The 20,626-nt window shown below is 36.3% G+C and overlaps 1 protein-coding gene across 1 annotated transcript in view; it reads right to left on the minus strand.

The window, feature by feature from the left end:
• Positions 1–20,626, minus strand: part of DYNC2H1 (dynein cytoplasmic 2 heavy chain 1) — a 169,158-nt gene that overhangs the window by 114,191 nt on the left and 34,341 nt on the right. Inside the window, exons 41-55 of the mRNA XM_065678686.1 lie at positions 19,646–19,801; positions 18,357–18,616; positions 17,460–17,706; positions 16,539–16,690; positions 15,860–16,004; positions 15,258–15,360; positions 13,576–13,743; positions 13,318–13,442; positions 11,972–12,220; positions 11,075–11,183; positions 9,983–10,096; positions 8,989–9,131; positions 6,124–6,205; positions 4,396–4,550; positions 2,060–2,197 (exon numbers count right to left, since the gene is read on the minus strand). Of these exons, the coding sequence (XP_065534758.1) occupies positions 2,060–2,197; positions 4,396–4,550; positions 6,124–6,205; positions 8,989–9,131; positions 9,983–10,096; positions 11,075–11,183; positions 11,972–12,220; positions 13,318–13,442; positions 13,576–13,743; positions 15,258–15,360; positions 15,860–16,004; positions 16,539–16,690; positions 17,460–17,706; positions 18,357–18,616; positions 19,646–19,801 (2,346 nt within the window). The remainder of the gene's footprint in view (positions 1–2,059; positions 2,198–4,395; positions 4,551–6,123; positions 6,206–8,988; positions 9,132–9,982; positions 10,097–11,074; positions 11,184–11,971; positions 12,221–13,317; positions 13,443–13,575; positions 13,744–15,257; positions 15,361–15,859; positions 16,005–16,538; positions 16,691–17,459; positions 17,707–18,356; positions 18,617–19,645; positions 19,802–20,626) is intronic.

Below are 20,626 nucleotides of genomic sequence, written 5' to 3' on the forward strand. Positions count from 1 at the left end.
CATTTCTTTCTTTCATGAGACCATTAGAACTCTCCTTTTCTATAATGCTCATAGAAGCAGCAGTCATGTTGGAACTAAAGCCTATTAATCTAAAAATACTAATATTTTGTTTACCAGCAAATTTGCACCCATCTGTCTGTAAAGATACCTGCCATATGTCCTACATCATAATATGTATTTTAGGCTTTTGGGGTTTACATCTGGGTTTTTTTTAAGATTTGTACTGCATCTACCACACAGGAGATGGTATCTATTAGCCATCTCCAGGACTCCTAAGTACTTCAGTATAACAATAAATACCTAGTATAAAAAAATTAAAAAAAATATTTAAAAAAAACCCCAAAACCACCCAAATAGAAAAAAATCCCAAGAAAAAAGAAAAACACAACAAAACAAACAAAAAAACCACCAACATACAAAATACAAAACACAAAACACAAAACAAACAAATAAACAAAAAACAAACACCACAACCCAGGGATTACCAATGCCTGCTACAAAACAAATAATTGAGGATAAATGCATAAAATAAGACTAATATTCTAGACTCAGTTTACCTAAAAGACAGAAGACAACAAAGCCCAGAGTTTACATTTTCCCAGTATAAAACACATAATTATCAGCAGCAACTGCTGAACTGAGTTGAACTTGTAGCAGAAGGTAATAGATATATGTAAGCAGAAAAAAAACTGAGATTAATAATAATCTTTCTGAGCACTTAACCCAAACTATAGACGAGTATGTCACTGAAGATTATATTCAAATCCATAAAACATTAGCTACTTAAATCTCGATTAGACATTTCATGCAAATGTACATTTACTGAATGATGGCTCTGAATAAGAAAACTTTAAAATTCAGTTGTAGGTCAAAAGCCTTGCTCTGAAAGATTAAGAGCCTGCATGTATTACAGCCCTCTTTCTTTCATAAACCAGAACATTTGAAGTGACATTAAAATGTTAGAGGGCACCTATTCTTTATGCTAATCTAAATAATCAGAATTCTACTGTAATTTTTCTGATGTCAGTGGGCCCATCCTGTTTCATGGCTTTTGGCCTGTTCTTTGATTTTATCCTACAACATGATATGAACTACCCACACAACCTGTAACTCTACTGGACAACAACAGACACAGATTTACAACAGAAAACAGGGAAAATGGCATAATAAATTCTTGGAGGCCAGCAGTGAACATACCAAGCCAATCATCATTATTCAAATTTATGTGCAAATATATCCTAAAAGCATTAAAAACTTCCAAGAGAAGTAAGCTTATGAAAAATTACTGTGGATCAAGTACTTTGAGAAAGCAAACTATTTTACTGCAGAGAATGTCTTTGGCATTGAACATCTTTAAGTTTTCCTCAAACTGATGAGACTAAACCAGCGACAAAACAGTGCAGTGACAGCAGATTCATTATGGCTTATCCTACATTTATGATTCCTAGACGTATTAATGTAGAGATCTATTTTCTGCACAATTATTTTACTTAACTGGGAAAACATTACTAAAGAAAATTACCTTCTCAAAAAACAGAATGTCTACCTGTGAACTGAAGAATAAAAATTCAAGGAGTGATGAACACAGAGGTATTATTTAACCTTCTCTGAGGTCAACTTTAGGGGGACTGGACCTCATGAAATACATTCTTTTGAACAGTCCACAAATTTAATTCCTGGTATTTGTTACTTAAAATTGTGCTACTTGTCAGTCTTTTGTTTAAATTTCCTGTCTCTAATAAACATCATAAAATGAAAAAAATTAATTTGTGAATTTCTAGGAAAAATTTCAGAGTAAACTACAGCAGTAAATACTACTCAGGTGCAAAACTTGCACTGATCTCTTCCAACTCCATTAGTTCTAATATGATTTCAATTATGTAATTCTCTGTCCTGTTGCAGTTTATTCAAGCCTCAGGGCTCATGCACTCCCTTAGGCAAATTCTTGTAAAAGCATCAGGTTTTGTAACCCTGGAAAAGAACAAAGCACAGGCAGGAAACCAGAAATAGAAGAGCACATCTTTTTTCCTCCATTTTTTTATATCATTGTATACAACACCTGCATGGATACTGTAATTTCTTGAAGTGCAGCATCAGCCTCATCCTGCTTTGTTTTGAGTAAAATGCTTTGCTCTTCAGCTTTTCTGTTCAGTTCATCTACCAGTGCTTTAGCTTCATTCAGCTTTGAAACACCTGCCTATAAAAGTTTATAAAAAGCAGTTATGTAGCAATGAATTTTAAAAAGATTTAAATGAAGGTTGGTTACAAACATTATGCACAAACTAAGAGTGACGTAGATTAATATTCTTAATTTTTTATGTTCCACATTTTCTCAATATTTACATTTTCTCAGTATTACTTAATCCAAAAGTGAGATTTAGTACACATAGATGTGTTGCTATAAGATCTGCTTCTACATCAAAAAAGTCAAAACCAAAATTCTGTAAATAATAAACCTTTAATGGAACAGCAACTAGTACATAATATTGTTCTCATTAATTCAGTAGCATTACAGTTAACTGATATTAATGCCATAGATCTTCTCTAAAAGCATATTTACAAAAATTAAAGAAATTAGAACAAATTAATTATCCTATTTCTACATATTTGTACATTTTCTAAAGAACATATATGCACATAAAGCAAAGTCTCAGTTATGCTTAATTATTTTCTTTATGCACACTTTCTAAATTATTTACTCTATGGTAATCAGATAACAGAATTATTTCAAGATGTACTGGGAAAAAAATATGAACTGGAAGATGTTTTGATTTAGGACACACGTCTCTAATTTTCACTTAAATGATTACTTTTATTTAACCAGAGCATTTTACAAGTAAATGAGTGCCTGTCACAAACAAACCACAGCTACTTTCTAAAGGGGGGGGGGGGGGGGCATGTAGGAAGATAAGGAAAAGTGTACAGTACACAGTGCACAAATTATGTTATTTCAGAATCAGTGCAGAGGTCTGCAAGTGGTTGGCCTGTGTAATGCTTGTCACCAAAGACTGAAGGAACAGTTCTACATATGTGAAATCCTGGGGCTTTTGGCATAAAGCCTGTGTGGGGCAGGATTCTGCACAGCATGTCTTGTTCTTAGTACTAGTCAAACAAGAGTTTTACATGACAAATGCAGAGTATTTTGATTTGGACTCAGAACCGTTTTGTTCATAGGCTGGATAGCAAGCCACAACAGACACCTCTGAATTCAGTAGAAACTTCTCATTAAAACTTTTCCAAGAAATAATTTTCCACTGGACCTGCCTGTGGCTGCTAATGACTGCACCAACTGGGCTTAGGTGTTCATAATGCAATTCAGGTCCTGCTTTCACCAGTGGAAACACGTGCATTGTCTTTTACCAAAGGCGACAGTCCACGTAATTGCTACTTCTGAGTGCACTCATGGAGATGTTCTGAGATTTGCAAATCACTTAGAAACCACGTGTGTTCTAAATAAATACTAAGTGAATTTCCATCATTACAAATGTAAATCTTCTTAAATTGCTTACTACCGAGACAGAAAAATGTTGCCAGGCAGAATAAAAACAGTGTAGATTATAAGGTAAGGAAGTATCTTGATAGATGCTTTAAGAAGAAATATTTTCACTGGGAAAAGGGGCTGAAAGGGAAGGGAGAAGGGTAAAGACAAAAGTTACATGTCCTGAAAGATCATACAGAAGATCTTTCCAGAAATATATTGGGAGGAAAAGGAAGAGAAGTATGTATGACTGGAAAGATAAGAAATGGGTTTCAAAAATAAGCATGCTAGGCATAGAGAACAGGAGGAAAGTGATGCCTATGAGATGAACTGCATTTGGTCTAGAACTGTGTAAAGGTCTGATGCATGGAAAACGAATTCAAAATCAATTCAAAAACACAAAATGACAGAGAATCATAACAAAGGGAATCTTGGTCAAAGCTACACAAGGGCACCAAGAGGTTAAAGAAAACTGCTTGTTGAACTAGCAAGAATCACACAAAGCTGGAAGGTGCTGTAGAGATATAAAGACAAGGGACAGAATATGTAACTACATGGGGAAAATTTATACCAACAGAGGCAGGACTTAAATTGATGGAAAGATAATGGGTTGTTTGCAAGATAATTCCAATACACACACATGAAAAAAATTAATGTGCTTTCAAGTACTATTTACTCTTCCAGTCTGATACATTCTTGAGGAAAAATATTAATGAAAAAAAGAAACCATTCTTCACCCTTGAAGGCATTTGAACAAGGATGTGAACTAAAATTCATACTATTCCTTTCCTGAAATCAGAGCATCTGCATGTACCAACAGAGGACACCTCACAAAACCATGTTAGCTGCTACACAAGGCATTTCCAAATATGAGAGTATTTTGAAAAGCCATATGTTAAAATGTCTTAAATACATACCTGCAGGTGGTTCTGCCTTTTTATTAGCTCTCTTCTTTTACTGTTATTGATGGTACTGTATATACGAAGGAACGTCATATACCTGCTAGGTGTTGCTCCATATATCTTACATGATTTGTGGATTACCAGAAATGACTTGAGAAAATCAGAATCACCTATACAACACAATTTGTTACACAGACAATAATATATTCATTCTTATCTCACATTACAATCACTGAAGCAGAGCAACAGAATACATTTTTTGTGATATAAATTAAGGGCATTAAAAAATTCACAAAGAATACATATTTTTTCAAACACTTTCAGGGAAACAACATGTTTGAAACAACACTTGAAATTCATATTCCTTAGAAAAAAATATACTGAAATTGTTTTGTTGACTAACGCTTTATGAAAAGTAGCTAAAAGTACTATACAAATGAGTGCTGGGCCACTGGTCTCCTAGATTACTGTTTGACACCCAATTTTAAAAACATTTAAATTTTAAGTTGTATTATAAAACCAAATTATTCTGGAAAAGGGGCATTATTTACAAGAAATTAGTTACTGGAGATAAAGAATTATTAACATAAAATGACTAGGTCTAGCGCAAGAATAATTATTTACCAATTATTAACCATGACAAGTGCAAGGTCCTACACCTGGGTGGGAGCAATCCCAGGCACAACTACAGATTGGACAAAGAAGAGATTCAGAGCGGCCCTGCAGAGAAGGACTTGGGGGTGCTGGTCGATGAGAAAATGAACATGAGCCAGCTTCAGTGTGTGCTCGCAGCCCAGAAAGCCAACCATATCCTGGGCTGCATCAAAAGGAGCGTGACCAGCAGGTCGAAGGAGGTGATCCTGCCCCTCTACTCTGCTCTCGTGAGACCTCACCTGGAGTATTGTGTGCAGTTCTGGTGTCCTCAACATAAAAAGGACATGGAACTGTTGGAACAAGTCCAGAGGAGGGCCACGAGGATGATCAGGGGACTGGAGCACCTCCTGTATGAAGATAGGCTGAGAAAGTTGGGGCTGTTCAGCCTGGAGAAGAGAAGGCTGCGTGGGGACCTAATAGCAGCCTTCCAGTACCTGAAGGGGGCCTATAGGGATGCTGGGGAGGGACTCTTCGTCAGGGACTGTAGTGACAGGACAAGGGGTAACGGGTTAAAACTTAAACACTGGAAGCTTAGATTGGATATAAGGAGGAAATTCTTTCCTGTTAGGGTGGTTAGGCACTGGAATGGGTTGCCCAGGGAGGTTGTGAGTGCTCCATCCCTGGCAGTGTTCAAGGCCAGGTTGGATGAAGTCTTGGGTGGGATGGTTTAGTGTGAGGTGTCCCTGCCCATGGCAGGGGGTTTGGAACTAGATGATCTTGAGGTCCTTTCCAACCCTAGCTATTCTATGATTCTAATAATGGACACATGCAGACTGGATAACTCTCAAATTATCAGATTCTGAGGTTGCAAAATAACATCCACATAGAAGGAAGACACCGAACAAAACAAAATAAGGCTTAGTTTATAAAAATTAATATACACCACAATTGGTTGTGACAGAAGAGACTGTTTTAGTCAGCCAGGATGTATGCTCTAGACCAATGTTGCTCAAAATGCCTGTTACTTGAACACTACTAGTCTATGAATATGTTGGCAAAACCAGACTCAAACTATCTATGCTATTATCTATGCCCAACACAAAAGTGGTGTTTCAATAATAATAAATAGTGGGTCCACCTAAATATTACCTGAGTGTTTTTTCTTAAGTTCCCTATGTGCTTTTCCAGTCTTTTCTTGTTCATCTGTATCATTCAGAAGCATTTCAGGTATCTAAAAAAAATGAGCATGATTTTTTGTATGAAAATTATGAACAATGAAAATATGAGTTAAAATTATAAAACCCAAACCTTTAATCTAGTTTCTCATTTGAAAAGACTGAATATGGTAACTTTATTCAGAGTAAGGTATTTACTGAATACATATAGCATTAAAAAGATCAGTTCTGTCTTTCCCTGTCACTAAATTCCTGCTGTCTCCAGCAAAAGAAGCTTTTGCTGGTTGCAAGAAAAAGAAACTAATTCTCAGAGGACTCTTACAGTAACCCAAATGTCAGACATGTAAAAAGATATACAACTCAAAAGGAAATCAGCCGGTCTGAACTAAAACTGTTGCACATACAACACTGGAATTAAACAATGCCTAAATCTAAGTCTTTGAAGTCTTCTTCATGTTCTACAATGGGCTTACCTTGATTTGTTATCAACTATACAACATACAGTAGTAAAAATAAAGTATTTCCGAAGGTTCTGGCATATGACTAAATGATGACTCAAAAAAAAAGAGAAAAAAAATCCCTACTGAAGTGGAAGTGAAAATACCCTGAAAAATATTTTTTTTAGCTGTGGACAGAGCTGGTCTAAATATTTTTGCCAAACAAACTTTTATTACAGCCTGCTGTACTGAGGCACAATGGCAAGTGAAGGAGCTCCAGCAACCCTGGCAGAAATGGACACTGTGTCACCAGTTCCCATAGCTCTCCCAGGAGGGTGACCAACCCCATGGTCCAGGTGTGAAACCCATCCCAGAAGCGAATGGGAGAGGCCAGATCACCTTACACAGACTGAAGGAATTACGGCATAGGAATCTTGGGACACATTATGGAATACAATGGAAGACCATTTCATATTAACACAAGACTTACTATGGGCTGGTGAAGCACCCACAGGAGTTGGCTTGCCAGAGGTACTAGAAGATCCAGGCCAGCTACCTGAAGGACTGTGGAGCCTTGCAGTCAAATGAGACCCAACTGCATGTGTCTCTGTGTGTGTCCATGCCTGTGCAGGATGCAATCAGGAGATCCTAGATCCAAGGCCAGATACCAGAGGGACTGGATGTCTAAGCCCAGTTACAGGATCCTCCTGTGTGTGTGTGTGCATGCACAGTGAGGCAGTATGTGTACAGCTGTAGTAGATTTGTGGCCTCAGGAGCTTGTGCATCCAGATGCCAGCAAGTGGGGAGACCAGGGCATCCAGAGGCAATTACTGGAGGGTCAGTGTGTCTGCACGCAGTTAGTAGTGAAATCCACATTCTGCACATGTACATGTTTCCCACTATTGGGCCTCCACTGTGATTACTCGTAGAAGGCAACAGGATAATGACAACAGTGCTGTTTGTGTTTGTACTGAAGGTTTGTTTGTGTTGTTCTGTGTTGCCAATTAAATGTATACATGTGCTGTATATGTGCGTCTATGTCTGTGCCTACTGGGAATACATGCTCAGCTTCACCACTGGTTCAGGTTGGGGCTGTGAAGCTTCACAGAAGCCTTGCCTCTATCAGGATATTGAATTTGGCAACCTCAAACATATATAAGTAATGTATATCTCACACTTACACTGTGACCATCCTGAAACAAGCAGATTTTGATCCTAGAAAGAACATACGGACTCTATTCCACCAAAAAGATTGAAGAATAACAGGAGGTTTACAGTGCAATCTTAGATCTAGAGAAGCTGATATACACATCAAAAGCCTATTTTTTAACTAGGTGTCAAGCATACTAGTAACAGCAGATATCATCAACATAGCTGGTGTGGTGGGTTGACCCTGGCCAGATGCCAAGTACCCACCAAAGCTGCTCCATCACTGCCCTCCTCAGCTGGACAGGGGAGAGAAAACGTAGCTGAATACTTGTGGGTCAAGATGATGAAAGTGAGAGACCACTCACCAAATACCATCATGGGCCAAACAAACTCAACTTGGGAAAAGTAGTTTAATTTATTACCAATCAAATCAGAGTAGGTTAATGGGAAATAAAAACTAAATCTTAAAACATCTTTCCCTCACCCCTCCCTTCTTCCTAAGCTCAAGTTTACTCCCAAATTCTCTGCCTCCCCCCCTCTCAGCAGCATAGGGAATGGCGAACGGAGGTTGGGGTCAGTTTCTGCTGCTCCTTCTTCCTCAGGGGAGGACTCCTCACTCTCCTCCCCTGCTCCAGTGAGGGGTACCTCCGACAGGCAGCAGTATTTTATGAATTGCACCAGCATGGGTCCTTTCCACTGGGAGCAGTCCTTCAGGAACAGCTGTATGGCTGCAGTTGCCGATTTGAAACTTTTTTCCCCCCTTCTTACCTACGTTATCCCAGAGGTGCTACCACCATCATTGATGGGCTTAGCCTTGGCCAGCAGTGGGTCCATCTTGGAACCGTCTCGATCTGGCGCTACCAGACATGGGGGAAAATTCTGGCAGCTTCTCACAGAAGCCACCCCAACTACCAAACCCTTGCCATGCAAACCCAACACAGTTGGGTTTAACATTTTGCTTGCAGTCTATTTGTATTTTGTTCTTAAATGCTGTGTTTGATCAGTCATAGTTAGCATTTTAAGTCAGCCCACAGAGAGAACAGAATTTATGTTACTGGTAAAATAACAGTGACAATAGTTCTTAACTGTTCTGAAGAATTTTCTGGTTTTGTAGTACTGCACAAATGGATTAAATGAGCACAGTGACAATTATGCCTTCACAGCTTCAAATCTCTTGATCTTATTCAACAAAGCTAAGTTATTTTCAGAGCTACTAATTTAAACAAGTCACAGGTTTTCACTAATCAATTTACCTTCTTCATACTGTTTTCTGACCAGGTTTCCATCCACAAAACTTGACATTTCTTGTACAGTGCTGGATTACTTTCACAGTTTATTGTGAAATTTGTATTGGTAGAATCCATGATCAAGACAACATGCAAGTTTTGTTGGATCCCTAGGAAAATATAACATATTAAGTATTTAGTAAATAATCTAACTACATGACAGTAGACTTACTGCAAATACAACATAAATCACCATCTTCCAAATACAAGAAGGTAATTTCTAAAAAAAAAAAAAAAAAAAAAAGATGTTATTACATCACACTAAGTCAGCAATGTTTATAAACAGAACTTAAACAAATTAATTTACTATCACGGATTCTCATTACATATGTTACAGTGTATTCTATTTTTTAATTTAGAAGAGCTGGTAGTATTTTAATAGATACCAGCAATACAGACCAATAGAACCAATTAGAAGTAGTTCCAAGGCCTTTGAGTATGACTGTCAGCATCTGTATACTTTCAGTCACATTCTTCTATTTATTTGTAAACTATTTAATCTACTTGTTGGTCCAAGGAAGAAACACAAATAATTAAGAAACCTAGCTGTAAACTTGCTTATGATTACTCAGACTTCAAAGAATTTGCAGGTATAATTGACAAAGAGAAGAAAACTCCGTAACTAGACATATAAGCTAAATAAACCAGAAAATGATGGGGACAAGATCTTTCTTCCTTCTAGTTACTTTCAAGAGCAGATTTCATAGCAGCTTTGTGTAACTTTTATGGATACAAAATCCAAAAGACACAAAGTCTTGAATTCACAAAGAATGAATTTTAAGCTGAGAGTTCTATGCCCCCAAGCATCACACTGTAATCATTATTCCTGCCTGGCTTTTAACAACGAACTGAAAGGTAAAAATGCACATAAAACAAGGTCTGTGTTAGAAATTATTTGTCCATTATTATACCACTTTTGTAACTTTGTAATAAATTATAACTTATAATTCTGTTCACATACGGTATGCGAAATAGTTGAAAATTGGTCCTGTAAATCCATCTTGTGAAGCTTGATCCTTCAGAGGAGATAGCAACGGTTCCAATTCTTCTATTTTATATAGCCCAGGAATTTCTCCTATTTCAAGAATGTATTTAAAATAGCAGATCAAATACACTATAATTCTTCAAATTCCTTTGAAGGATTCCCTTGAATCATCTGTACAGAGAGTCTGAACATAGCATTATTCACCTCCATACTTTCAGAAGTGTCATCCCAAGTACTCCATCATTCTTTTCATTATATCATGAAAACAACAAACCAAATTATAGTACTTCCATTTAACTTAAACAGCTTACTTTGTTTATATTACCTGGAATATACATAAAAAACTCACTCCAATCTACCTAAAGACAGTGATCCAATACAACATAAAAAAAATCAAACAAGACTGTCAGAAAACATAAACATGAAGGAAAGTATTTATCCAGGTCCTCAGACAGAGGTTTAACACTGGATGATAAGAATCTGATATTGTAAAGAAACTTGGATTTGCACCTAGGAGAGAGGAAGATCTGCTGCTTTTATTAATGAGCTCTTAAACTACTTAAGTTCCGAAAAACTTTTGGTAAGAGTGCTTCAATGAAGCCCCTGATCAAGGAACAAAGCTAGATAACCAAGTCACTTTTGTTATTTGTTACTGTTATTTATCATCTCATTACTTTCAGAAAATTGCATTTTGCTGGCATTCATTTAAGTAAAAGACTCAATCTATACAATCTAGTAAAACATTGGAACACCTCTCAATTTTGAATTTTGTTAGAAAACGGAAGCTGTAGAATGGAATACATTATCATTTTGTGGTTACACTATTATAAAGAACTCCTTTGAAATAAGTTCCTTTATTGCAACTTTGAGGAATTGAAAGCACACCCACTGTAGGGTAGTTTAAAGGATAGCTAAATTAATTGAAAATCAGTTTCTCACATACAAGTGTTCCAGCTAAAATAATGTATAAAGCTAAGTAAGACTTCTGGTATGGACATAAAGTTCTGCCTCACTGTCCTAAATCTGTGTGGTAAAAGTAGAACCATATTCTTTTTGGACTTGTCTCACCTGAAGACAATAAACTGTTGACCATCTCAAGGAACATGGGCTGGACAAACTGATAGTCTTCGAGCAGCAATACCACCTGCTTTGCTTCAATGCCTGCAAGCTCCATCACCTAGAAGCAAGGAAAACATTTAAAGCTCAGTATATTGAGTATATGTACTGTTCGTAACAGGGTAAGTCTTTCCTTGATTATATATTACACACGTATTTTCTCCACAACATCTACACTAATATATATTTACAGAAGATTACTAGATGATTCAGTTATATGAGATATCAAATATGAAGAACATTCTACCTAAATGAATAGCATGGTAATGAAAAAATAGTTAAAATGGACTCTTTCACAGAACATATTTATGTTCCCGATGTGACTTGATTATAGAGTTCTGTCACTTTTTTGTGCGGGCTTAGCTCTATATTTTTCTTTAGCATTGTTGAAGGTACTGGGAAACTCCTGATAGAGGGCTGGCATTTGTTTTTAAATAACATGTTAAATTTCCTCAATCACTAAAATTTTACTTGATTCAGTTATTATCCTGTTAACTGGCAGAGAGTAGAGACAGAAAATAAAAATATATACAAATATGAAAATACATATATGAAAAAAAAATTCCAATATTCACATAAACTTAGAATTTATGAAGTCCACAGCACTCATAAAATCACTTCTGGTATTCAAAAAAGTTGAGTTTCAGGTAATTACTACGAAGAACAGTATACTAACCTAGGCACTAAGAACTTCTAAAAATCTACTTGTTTCATTTAGACTGCTAATATTTTGCTTTTCTTAAAATATGTCTTCACACAACACTTGCATCCTTCAAAATTCCCATGTTCTTGGTTTTGTTTTAATACATGCCTACAACACTATAAAATGGAAACCACTGAGTGACTTACATATTTAAGATCATTTTTGAACTGCTTCAGTTCATAGCCTCTGGAAATTTTCGGAGAAATCAGAACAGCTCCATGCATATGACTAACTAAAGAGGTAACTGTTCGACGACCTACACCACTCCGTCCTGCCAAAAGAAGTGATCCTCCAGGAAAACTTAGCACTCTGTCCACTTTAGACATATAACTGAGGAATTCATGGAACAGTAAGATCTCAATCTCTTTTTTGTCTCGCCCGTAATGAATAATACCCTATTAAAAAAAAAAGAAAAAGAGAAATGCATTCACTAATAATAATTAGAAGCAGTGAGGTATAAAAGCATCCAACATTTAAAAGTTTAGAAAAGAAGGGCTTGAAAACTTAACAGGCCACACTAGTATTCATTACAAATAAATTATTTATGTGACAAAATTTAGATACCCTGCCTAGCCTTTACCAGTAATGAGCACACCCTCAGCATCTTTGATATATTGAAATAGAAATCTACCACTTAATTAAGATTAAATAATTGACCAGAACACAGTCTGAGCTGTGTCTCTGACTATATATTAATTAATACATAATTTAGAAGAGTGGTTTAGACAGCTAATTGCTGCATAATTGCAGATTATGGAATCTCCTAATGAAACATGCATTATAACAGATCCTAAAATTAAATTCTGGCCTTGTTATATGTAATAAAACCTCATCTGTAAAGCCCAACATAATTGTGTACTCAGAAAAAAAAAACCAGACTCTTATTACTGAGGACACTGAATTTCACCATTTCCCATGCAACTTGGTCACACCATTTCCCAACTTGGTCACAAGTTGGCAATCAAGGAGAGGGAGCAGTTTCCCATATACAAAAGCAGTCCATCAAACACTGCTAATAAGAGGAGATGATATCAAAGCTTTCAGCTTAAAAATCAGTCAGCCTAGCAGAGTTAACATATTCACATTTTCTCACTGAGCTCAGTTTTTGTACATTACAAATCTCCAAACAATATATTGGTATTTTTTCAAATCAAAATTACTTTAGCAAATTACAAATTCAGAAAGCAAGTATTTTATAAAACCCTAATACACAAATATGTATGCACATCAATATTGTGTATCAAACCACTGCAAATCACCAGCAAATGTGACTAATGCCCTTTCATTAAAATAACCTCGCTACATGATACTTCCTACTACCTCTATGTAATATCACAAATGTTCCCTCACTTGATCAAGTGTAAAAGATGATTCCTCAAACAAACAGCAGACCCCACCCTAAACCTGGCTGTTGAATGCTACTTCCTGCAAAAAAATATCTAGAATAATTGCTGTGAATCCTTGCTGTGCACATCCTTTAATCTTGTCTCACTTTTTCAATAATATCTTTCAGGTCTGTCGAGTTTAGTTTGCCAAGTGGCCTCCCATGTGGTGGTAGTGCCTGTCCCGGTGTGACGAATGCCTCTTGACAAGCTCCCCAGGTTACATAGAAAGTATCTGTGAAAATCAAATTAAACATTTGAAAGGTTAGGTGCTCAGCTCATATGCTATTTGATTTGATCAGACTGATTTCATTAAGCAGTTCCTAAACAAATATTCAAGTTTGTGTAGTATGTTTCAAATGGTTTACCTGCCATATTGTCCAGAACATCTGAGCCCAAATCACCTTGAAATACTTTCATCAAAACATTATCAAATATCTGAAGTTCTTTCATGTCAACAAGTTTGTCACGGAATAAACGATGTGCTTCATAAGCAACAATTTCCAACACATAGTCTGCGGTTTTTATTGATGATCCTTCAAAATTTAACGAGAGATTTAAATTTAAATATTTATAATAAATATTACATTTCTCAAATTTTCCATTTTAAAATATGAGATTTAAAAAGAGAAAGTGGAATTACATACCATCAGGAGAGCATCCATAACGAAGGAGTAAGAAGAAAAGTAAACATTATTAAGTGCTTTTTAATAATATCATTATGGATCAATGCAAAATAAAATGAAACATATTCTATTAAAAAAAAGTGCTCCGGTTCAGTGCCAGCATTTTAATGAAAATGAACAAGGTATTGCAAACAAAGTAAAAACTAAAAGACAAAATTCCAGGTAATCAAAAGAAAAAACAGAAGACTGTTTTAAAGGAGAAGAGAAAGACTGATAACAAACACTAAAATAACAATAAATACCAGTAACAGTCTGTATTACAAAATGCCACTAGAAAACACAAAGCTCAATATTCTTCAAAAAAATAAGAAGGAAGGTGAGACAAGTAAATGACATCCCCTATTGTTCATCACTGAAAAAGTGATCACCTTAGGATACAGCAATGGAGTCCTTAAATGGACTGGGATTACCCATGCATTGATTGTCAGTGTAGCTTTTCTGACCACATTCAAGCTACATTATACCATCCTATGATCCAAGAATGAGCACGACATTCTTATCACTTTCATACTCTTTAAGCAGCCCTCTGTGTAGTCCTTTAATTAATGTAGAAGCTAAAACACAATGAGGTGTAATTACTCATGATCTAGTAATAATACCAACTTCAAAGACAAGATTAGACAGAAGCCTATGCTGTTATTTGGAAAAGCATACAAAATTAAATACCTTTACAAATTTCATAATTTCCAAAGTTAAGGAAAGAAGAACTTTCAGACAAGACTGTAATTATCAACCATTCCCAAACTGTGAAAATATTTGAGCTCTTCTATAGATATTTTTAAACTTTTACATCAATGAGATAGTTTTCTAGATGTTTTCTATATGTTTAAGGGTGGTTATATTCTTCTTTTTTCGTTAAGCAAGTCATAAATGATGTGTATTAGTTGTAGTTCTGCAGTATACCTCATGTAAACGTTTATACAATAACCTCACCACGTTTACACAGTCAGGTATAAAAAAACAAGCATGAGGCAAGTTTATGGGAATCCAGAAAACAGACATGCTGAAAAAAAAACACCCAACACAACGCCCCCACCAAAAAAACAGAAAAAAATGGTGGGGAATAGGGGGTACATTTCAAGTTCTCATAGTAGAGAATGCAGTTCCAACTTACTACTTCCCTTAATTTACAGATAGCTCCCGCACATATTTGAAAGCACCACTGGAGCTTTTAAACTTGTTTACTACATGTTATGGAATGAACTGCTAGCCATTTTTTCCCTCTACTGAGTTACAGATAGTTCACAGTTTAGGAAGAGTGCCATAGGTGAACAAGCTGCATGTGGAGTCAACAGTAAGACTGACATCAATAACAATTTAGGGTATTAGAACTGCTTTACCAATGAAAATCAAATGTTACTTACCACCTGCTAAATCATATCTGAATAAACCAAGAACCCACTGAGTAAGAATACATGGTGTGAAAAGGTAGTGACTGTGATCATCAACTGTGAATTTCGCTCGTACCTAAAAAGAGAAGGGAGGGAAAAAAATTATGCTTTAAAATGTAAAATACTTAGAAATGTAGCTTTATTTTTTTCTAAAATACCAGACAAATTAGTTTTCTATTTGGTCTATATATTTATTTTATTAATGAACTCTTTATTTAGTTTTTTTAGGAAGTGCAGAGATTAGTTAAGTGCTCTGAATTTCTTCTCTGCCCAACCTGTAGCTGTGCCTGGGATTGCTCCAACCCAGGTGCAGAATCTTGCACTTGGCATGGTTAAACTTCATAAGGCTGGCATCAGCCCACCTCACAAGCGTGTCAAGGTCCCTCTGGATGGCATCCCTTCCCTCCAGCATATCAACCGAACCACACAGATTGGTGTCATCGGCAAACATGCTGAGGGCGCACTCAATCCCACTGTCCCAACACCAATCCCTGAGGGACATCACTCGTTTCTGGTCTCCAGCTGGACAATGAGCCATTGACCACAACTCTTTGCGTGCAGCCAAATGTACATACCTGTTCATATACTTGAACCATAAATCCTGCTAGCTGATGTATTTTTGGCAAAGAACCCCAAACAGGGTGATTCTTCAGGTTTTTCTGTAGTACAGGTTCCAAGTAGGCGCTATAAATAGCTTGCAGTTGGTCTCTTTCTGGATAACTGCAAATTAAAAAACAAAAAGTAATCATTATGGACTATCATTGTTAATTTTTTTAATATAAAGAATCAAGTTATATACAATTGCTGAGAATTTTTCATGAATAGTATTTCCACCTAGCAGCTAAGTAAAATTATGGTTTTATTGCAATGGGCCACCCTCAGGAATCTTCTAAATACATCTGTAAATGCATTCAAACTTAAAAAAAACAGACCAACTTCTTTTCAATTTGTCTAATTTTGTAAGCAACCACCACCTTAATCTAAGGTTGCTTAAAGCAGTTTACTGAAAGCAAAAACATTCAACAGGAAAGGTATTTCAAATACTTCACTATCAGCAGGTAGCTATAGATTGCTCCATAGCTGGTTCCCAGTTCCAAGAGGCACCACACAGCACTAAATCTTAATATCCTAAACTCTTAGAAAAGATGAAAGAGTAGAACAGCCACATCTCCAGAAAGACTAAACTGAGCAGGGGCTGTACAGACAGAAGCTAAACCTGAGTTCTCAGAGTCAAAGTAATTTCCACATACTTACTCAATTGCACAGAGACGAACAATAGAAGTAAACCTGGAGGTAAGTTTATGTCTTCCTAATGTTCCTCCAGAACACATGGAAGCCACAATTTGTATGTTTTCTAAACCAACCCATTCCAGATTTTCATCATAAAATCCTTGATATGTAAGAACCTTTAATAATTAAATAAATATTTCATTAAAAAGAAAGCCAACAGAGTATTGTACGAAACAAAAAAAAAAAAACAAAAAGAAATCATGAGCAGCATATCATTACTACTGTTTTCTTAATTGCCAGAAGTATACTGTTTCCCCCCACTTTACTATCAGCTGCAAACTTGCTAAGGGTACACTCTGCCCTATTGTCCCAACTATTAATGAAGCTGTTAAAAAGGTACGGGCTTTCAACTAGTCTTTGTACTAATGATTACCACCTTCTAGGCCTGGCTGTGCAGCCAGTTTTCAACCCATCTCACTATCCGCTTATCCAGCCTGTACATCGACAGCTTTTCTGTGAGGATCTTTTGGGAGACAGCATCAAAGGCCTAAAGTAGGTCCAGGTAGGCTATATCCACTGCTCTCCCCTTGACTACAAGGTCTGTCATTTCATTATAGAAGTTTATCAAGTTGGTCAAGCATGACTTGCCCTTAGTGAATCTATGCTGGTCACTCCTGATGAGTTTCTTGTCATTCATATGCCTACTTCATTATAACCCAGTGAGGCAAGCACCGTTGTTATTTACTCATGTATATAAGCCAAATAAAAACGGTATCTTATTTCTTGCTGACACCTACACATTCTTTCAAAGCACAAACACAGTTAATGTCAATACAGATGCAGACTGTTAACTCTGAAAATAATCAATGTAGGTATTTGCTACATACACTAAACTATCTCCAGTATACTTAAGTCTCTTTATAAATAACAGACATAAGTGTTCACCTGCTGTAGAAAAGCCACGAGAGTGCTTGTTCCCCATTTATCAGGTTTGGGTAGATTGATATCTTTTAAGTACAAAACAAGCCTTTCACAGTCCTTTGGTCTGTATACTCTCCCAGTGTTTGTACTGATTACAATGCAAGTTTGACTTAATTTTTGTAGAAGATGTTGAGAAGTAGTTTGTGCGCTGCAGTGAATGGTAGCAATCTGAGTGGATCGGAGTTGAGAAAATGCATAATGAAGCAGCATCCTAAAAAAACAAATGTGTACATACATATAAGCATAAGTAATACATAAATGCAGTAAGATACTGTGTATCCAAAGATACTGTATATTTTTTATAATTAAAATGCATATAATACATACTACATTAATGTAAAAGGTGATTCATGGGGTTTGCTGAATTAATCATTCTTGCCTTAGTATTTTCCATTGAGGGAATTCAATTAAAGTGCAGTATACAGCTATACGAAACAAATACTCAGCCTAAATATATCGTATATAGTGATCCAACCCATCTGAATAAGGAACCTAAGATAGGCAAATGGATGAGGTAAATTCAGTTGCCCACACACAGGTATCCAGTGCCTCTTGAGATGAGACTGGATACCTCATGTGCCTTTCAGCTGTTGCTCCAGGATAGCAGAGGTTTCCCAAAGGTCCTGTTTCATACATAAAAGCCACATTCAGATGTGTTAGATGCACAGAGGCAGCCTGAGCTTTCCCTGTAGATCTGCAGATGAATTTACCTACTTGCCCCTAAAGAAGGCTGTTTCATTTGTAGCCCAAACAAGTAATATTGTAGCAGAAAGCTGTATGATAAAACCATTATAACAAAATATTACAGATTTTGTCAAATAGCTAGAAGTGTATTTTGCTTAAAAAGGAAATACTTTTTACCCCTTTCCACATCCTTCAGGACCCACAAGAAGAAATGGCTGCTTATTATTAAAGTCTAGCCAGGGTCTAAAGTAATCTAAACCTCTCTGCATGTCAGGGGTTTGGATTACAGGAAGCATCTGGAGATTACTGAAGTCATCAACTGTTAGATTTTCAGGTTTCTTCAGCTGATACTGCATTAGCTGTCCAGTGTCAGCATCGTAGTATGTGTCCAGAGGCTTCCTTGGATCTGGTGGAGATTCTTGTGCCCAGTTGAAGATCTTTAAAGAAAATAAAGCTTCCATTAAAACCACAGTCCTAATGACAAGATCTACAATTTCAAGCTAATAAACAAATGTACAAAGAATACTGCAAAATCAAATATTTAATTCTTCAATTTGATAGTTTTAAGGCTGCCTTTGAAAATTCAATCATGTTATGCATATGCCTCATGATTAAGCCCTTAACTAAACAGTAATATATTACTCTTCCAGATACTCTTCCATAATATGAAGAACATCAAATAAACTATATTTAGCAAAGCTTTATATAACCTTTTCTTATATTAGGCAACATACTTACTAATAATCATAAGAATGAGGTAACTTCTTCACAGGATGCATCAATAGCTAATTCCAGAAGCTGAGTCTAAAATTCACCATCTGCCCTTGTATACATGTTGTAGCTCCAGGCTGTCTTTTGGAAGGAGCTATTTCCTTCTCCCAACACAAAACACAAGTGTGATTGTGGAGATAACTATCTCCAGGGACAGGCTTCTGTAGATATTATGGACCAGTATACCCACATAGTTTTCCAACTCTGTGCCCTACTCCTTGTGGCTCCAAGTATCTACACACAGAGAAAACCATATCCCAGTGCATACAACACATAATGTCTAAGTAATGCTGTGAGAACACCTCCCTGGTGAAGAGCAACAAAGCCCTCACACTCTGAACAGAAAAAAACCCTCACAAAATAAAATCTCTATTAACATACACAATACATATACACCCACACAGTCTGCTATATGGGGTCCTTGCACAAAACAGCATGGATAGAGGCCATTCTGCATCTCTTGAAGCAGCACCACAGGACTGCTACCTGAGCTGGATGCACTTAGCAGCATATCAGGGACATCTGAAACATTCCTTTACTTCTCAGCTATTTCTCTATAGGCAACACAGATCGCAAACAAGTTAGAGCACAGGCAGCCTACTATTGTAAATTTGCATTGTTAGAAGACATAAAATCACTATTCCTACTACATATACTAAGAAATCTTTAATAAACTGTCTGAAAATGATTGTTACCTCTTTTGCAAATTCTTGTCGTGATTTTGTGTTGAGATTGCCACCAAGACCACGTAACAAGTTAATAATAAACTGTCCACGATCGGTACACCCATGAAGATGAGACAGTCCATTCATCACAGTTCCAACTAAACTTGTTTCTACCACAAAGTCATTCTGTAAATTGCAAGATGTAGTAGATCTGAATACGTTCCAAAAAACAAATGTGATGTATAGCTAGCAGTCATTGTTCATTGACACTGCCACAAATGATGAAAGCTCTCAACACTGCTGTTCTAGAAAATTCACTTGAAATTAAACTATTTATAAGCATTGACTTGGAAGTTTTAATATCAGACTACATACTGATGTAATTTAGGATAAGCAATTAGAACTTTCCTTGCAAATTTTGAGAATCTATAAGAAATCAACGTCATTGCATACTGGAAAACTCTCTCTCAAATGGATCCTTTATGGATTTTGCTGTATAACAGCAAAGGGGATTTGCAGCTTCAGGATCAATGTTAGGTTTTTTCCTGTGTATACACATGAAGACACTTTAAAAGTCTAAAAATCTTCATGGGTGAAAAACCAAGAGGGGAAATAAATCTAAAACCATAATAGGAACATATATGTTCCACAAAGGGAGGTAATGCAGTTCTCACAAACACCAGCTTACTGGTCACAGCGGTGGGGATGTCTCCTAAATAATGTCTTTGTGCAACATAAGCAACTTGTTCAATGCATATGCAACTCCTTCAAGAAAACGGGAAGCAGAGAAGCATCTAGAATCCTTAAGAAAATCTAGCATATGTAGAAAAATTATCTTGACATACATTCCAGAATCAGAGTCCAGGTAATATATAACACTTATTAAGAAAACAGCTACCAAAAAAACAGAGGGTTTTTTTACTTAAAATTTAAAAATTAACATGAATGATCTCTTCAGTGTTAAACTAGAAAAATGAATCAATCTTAATGGAAGCTGAAATTTGATTAAGT

This window comes from Lathamus discolor, chromosome 4, assembly GCF_037157495.1.
Source record: "Lathamus discolor isolate bLatDis1 chromosome 4, bLatDis1.hap1, whole genome shotgun sequence".
Taxonomy (NCBI): Eukaryota; Metazoa; Chordata; class Aves; order Psittaciformes; family Psittacidae; genus Lathamus; species Lathamus discolor.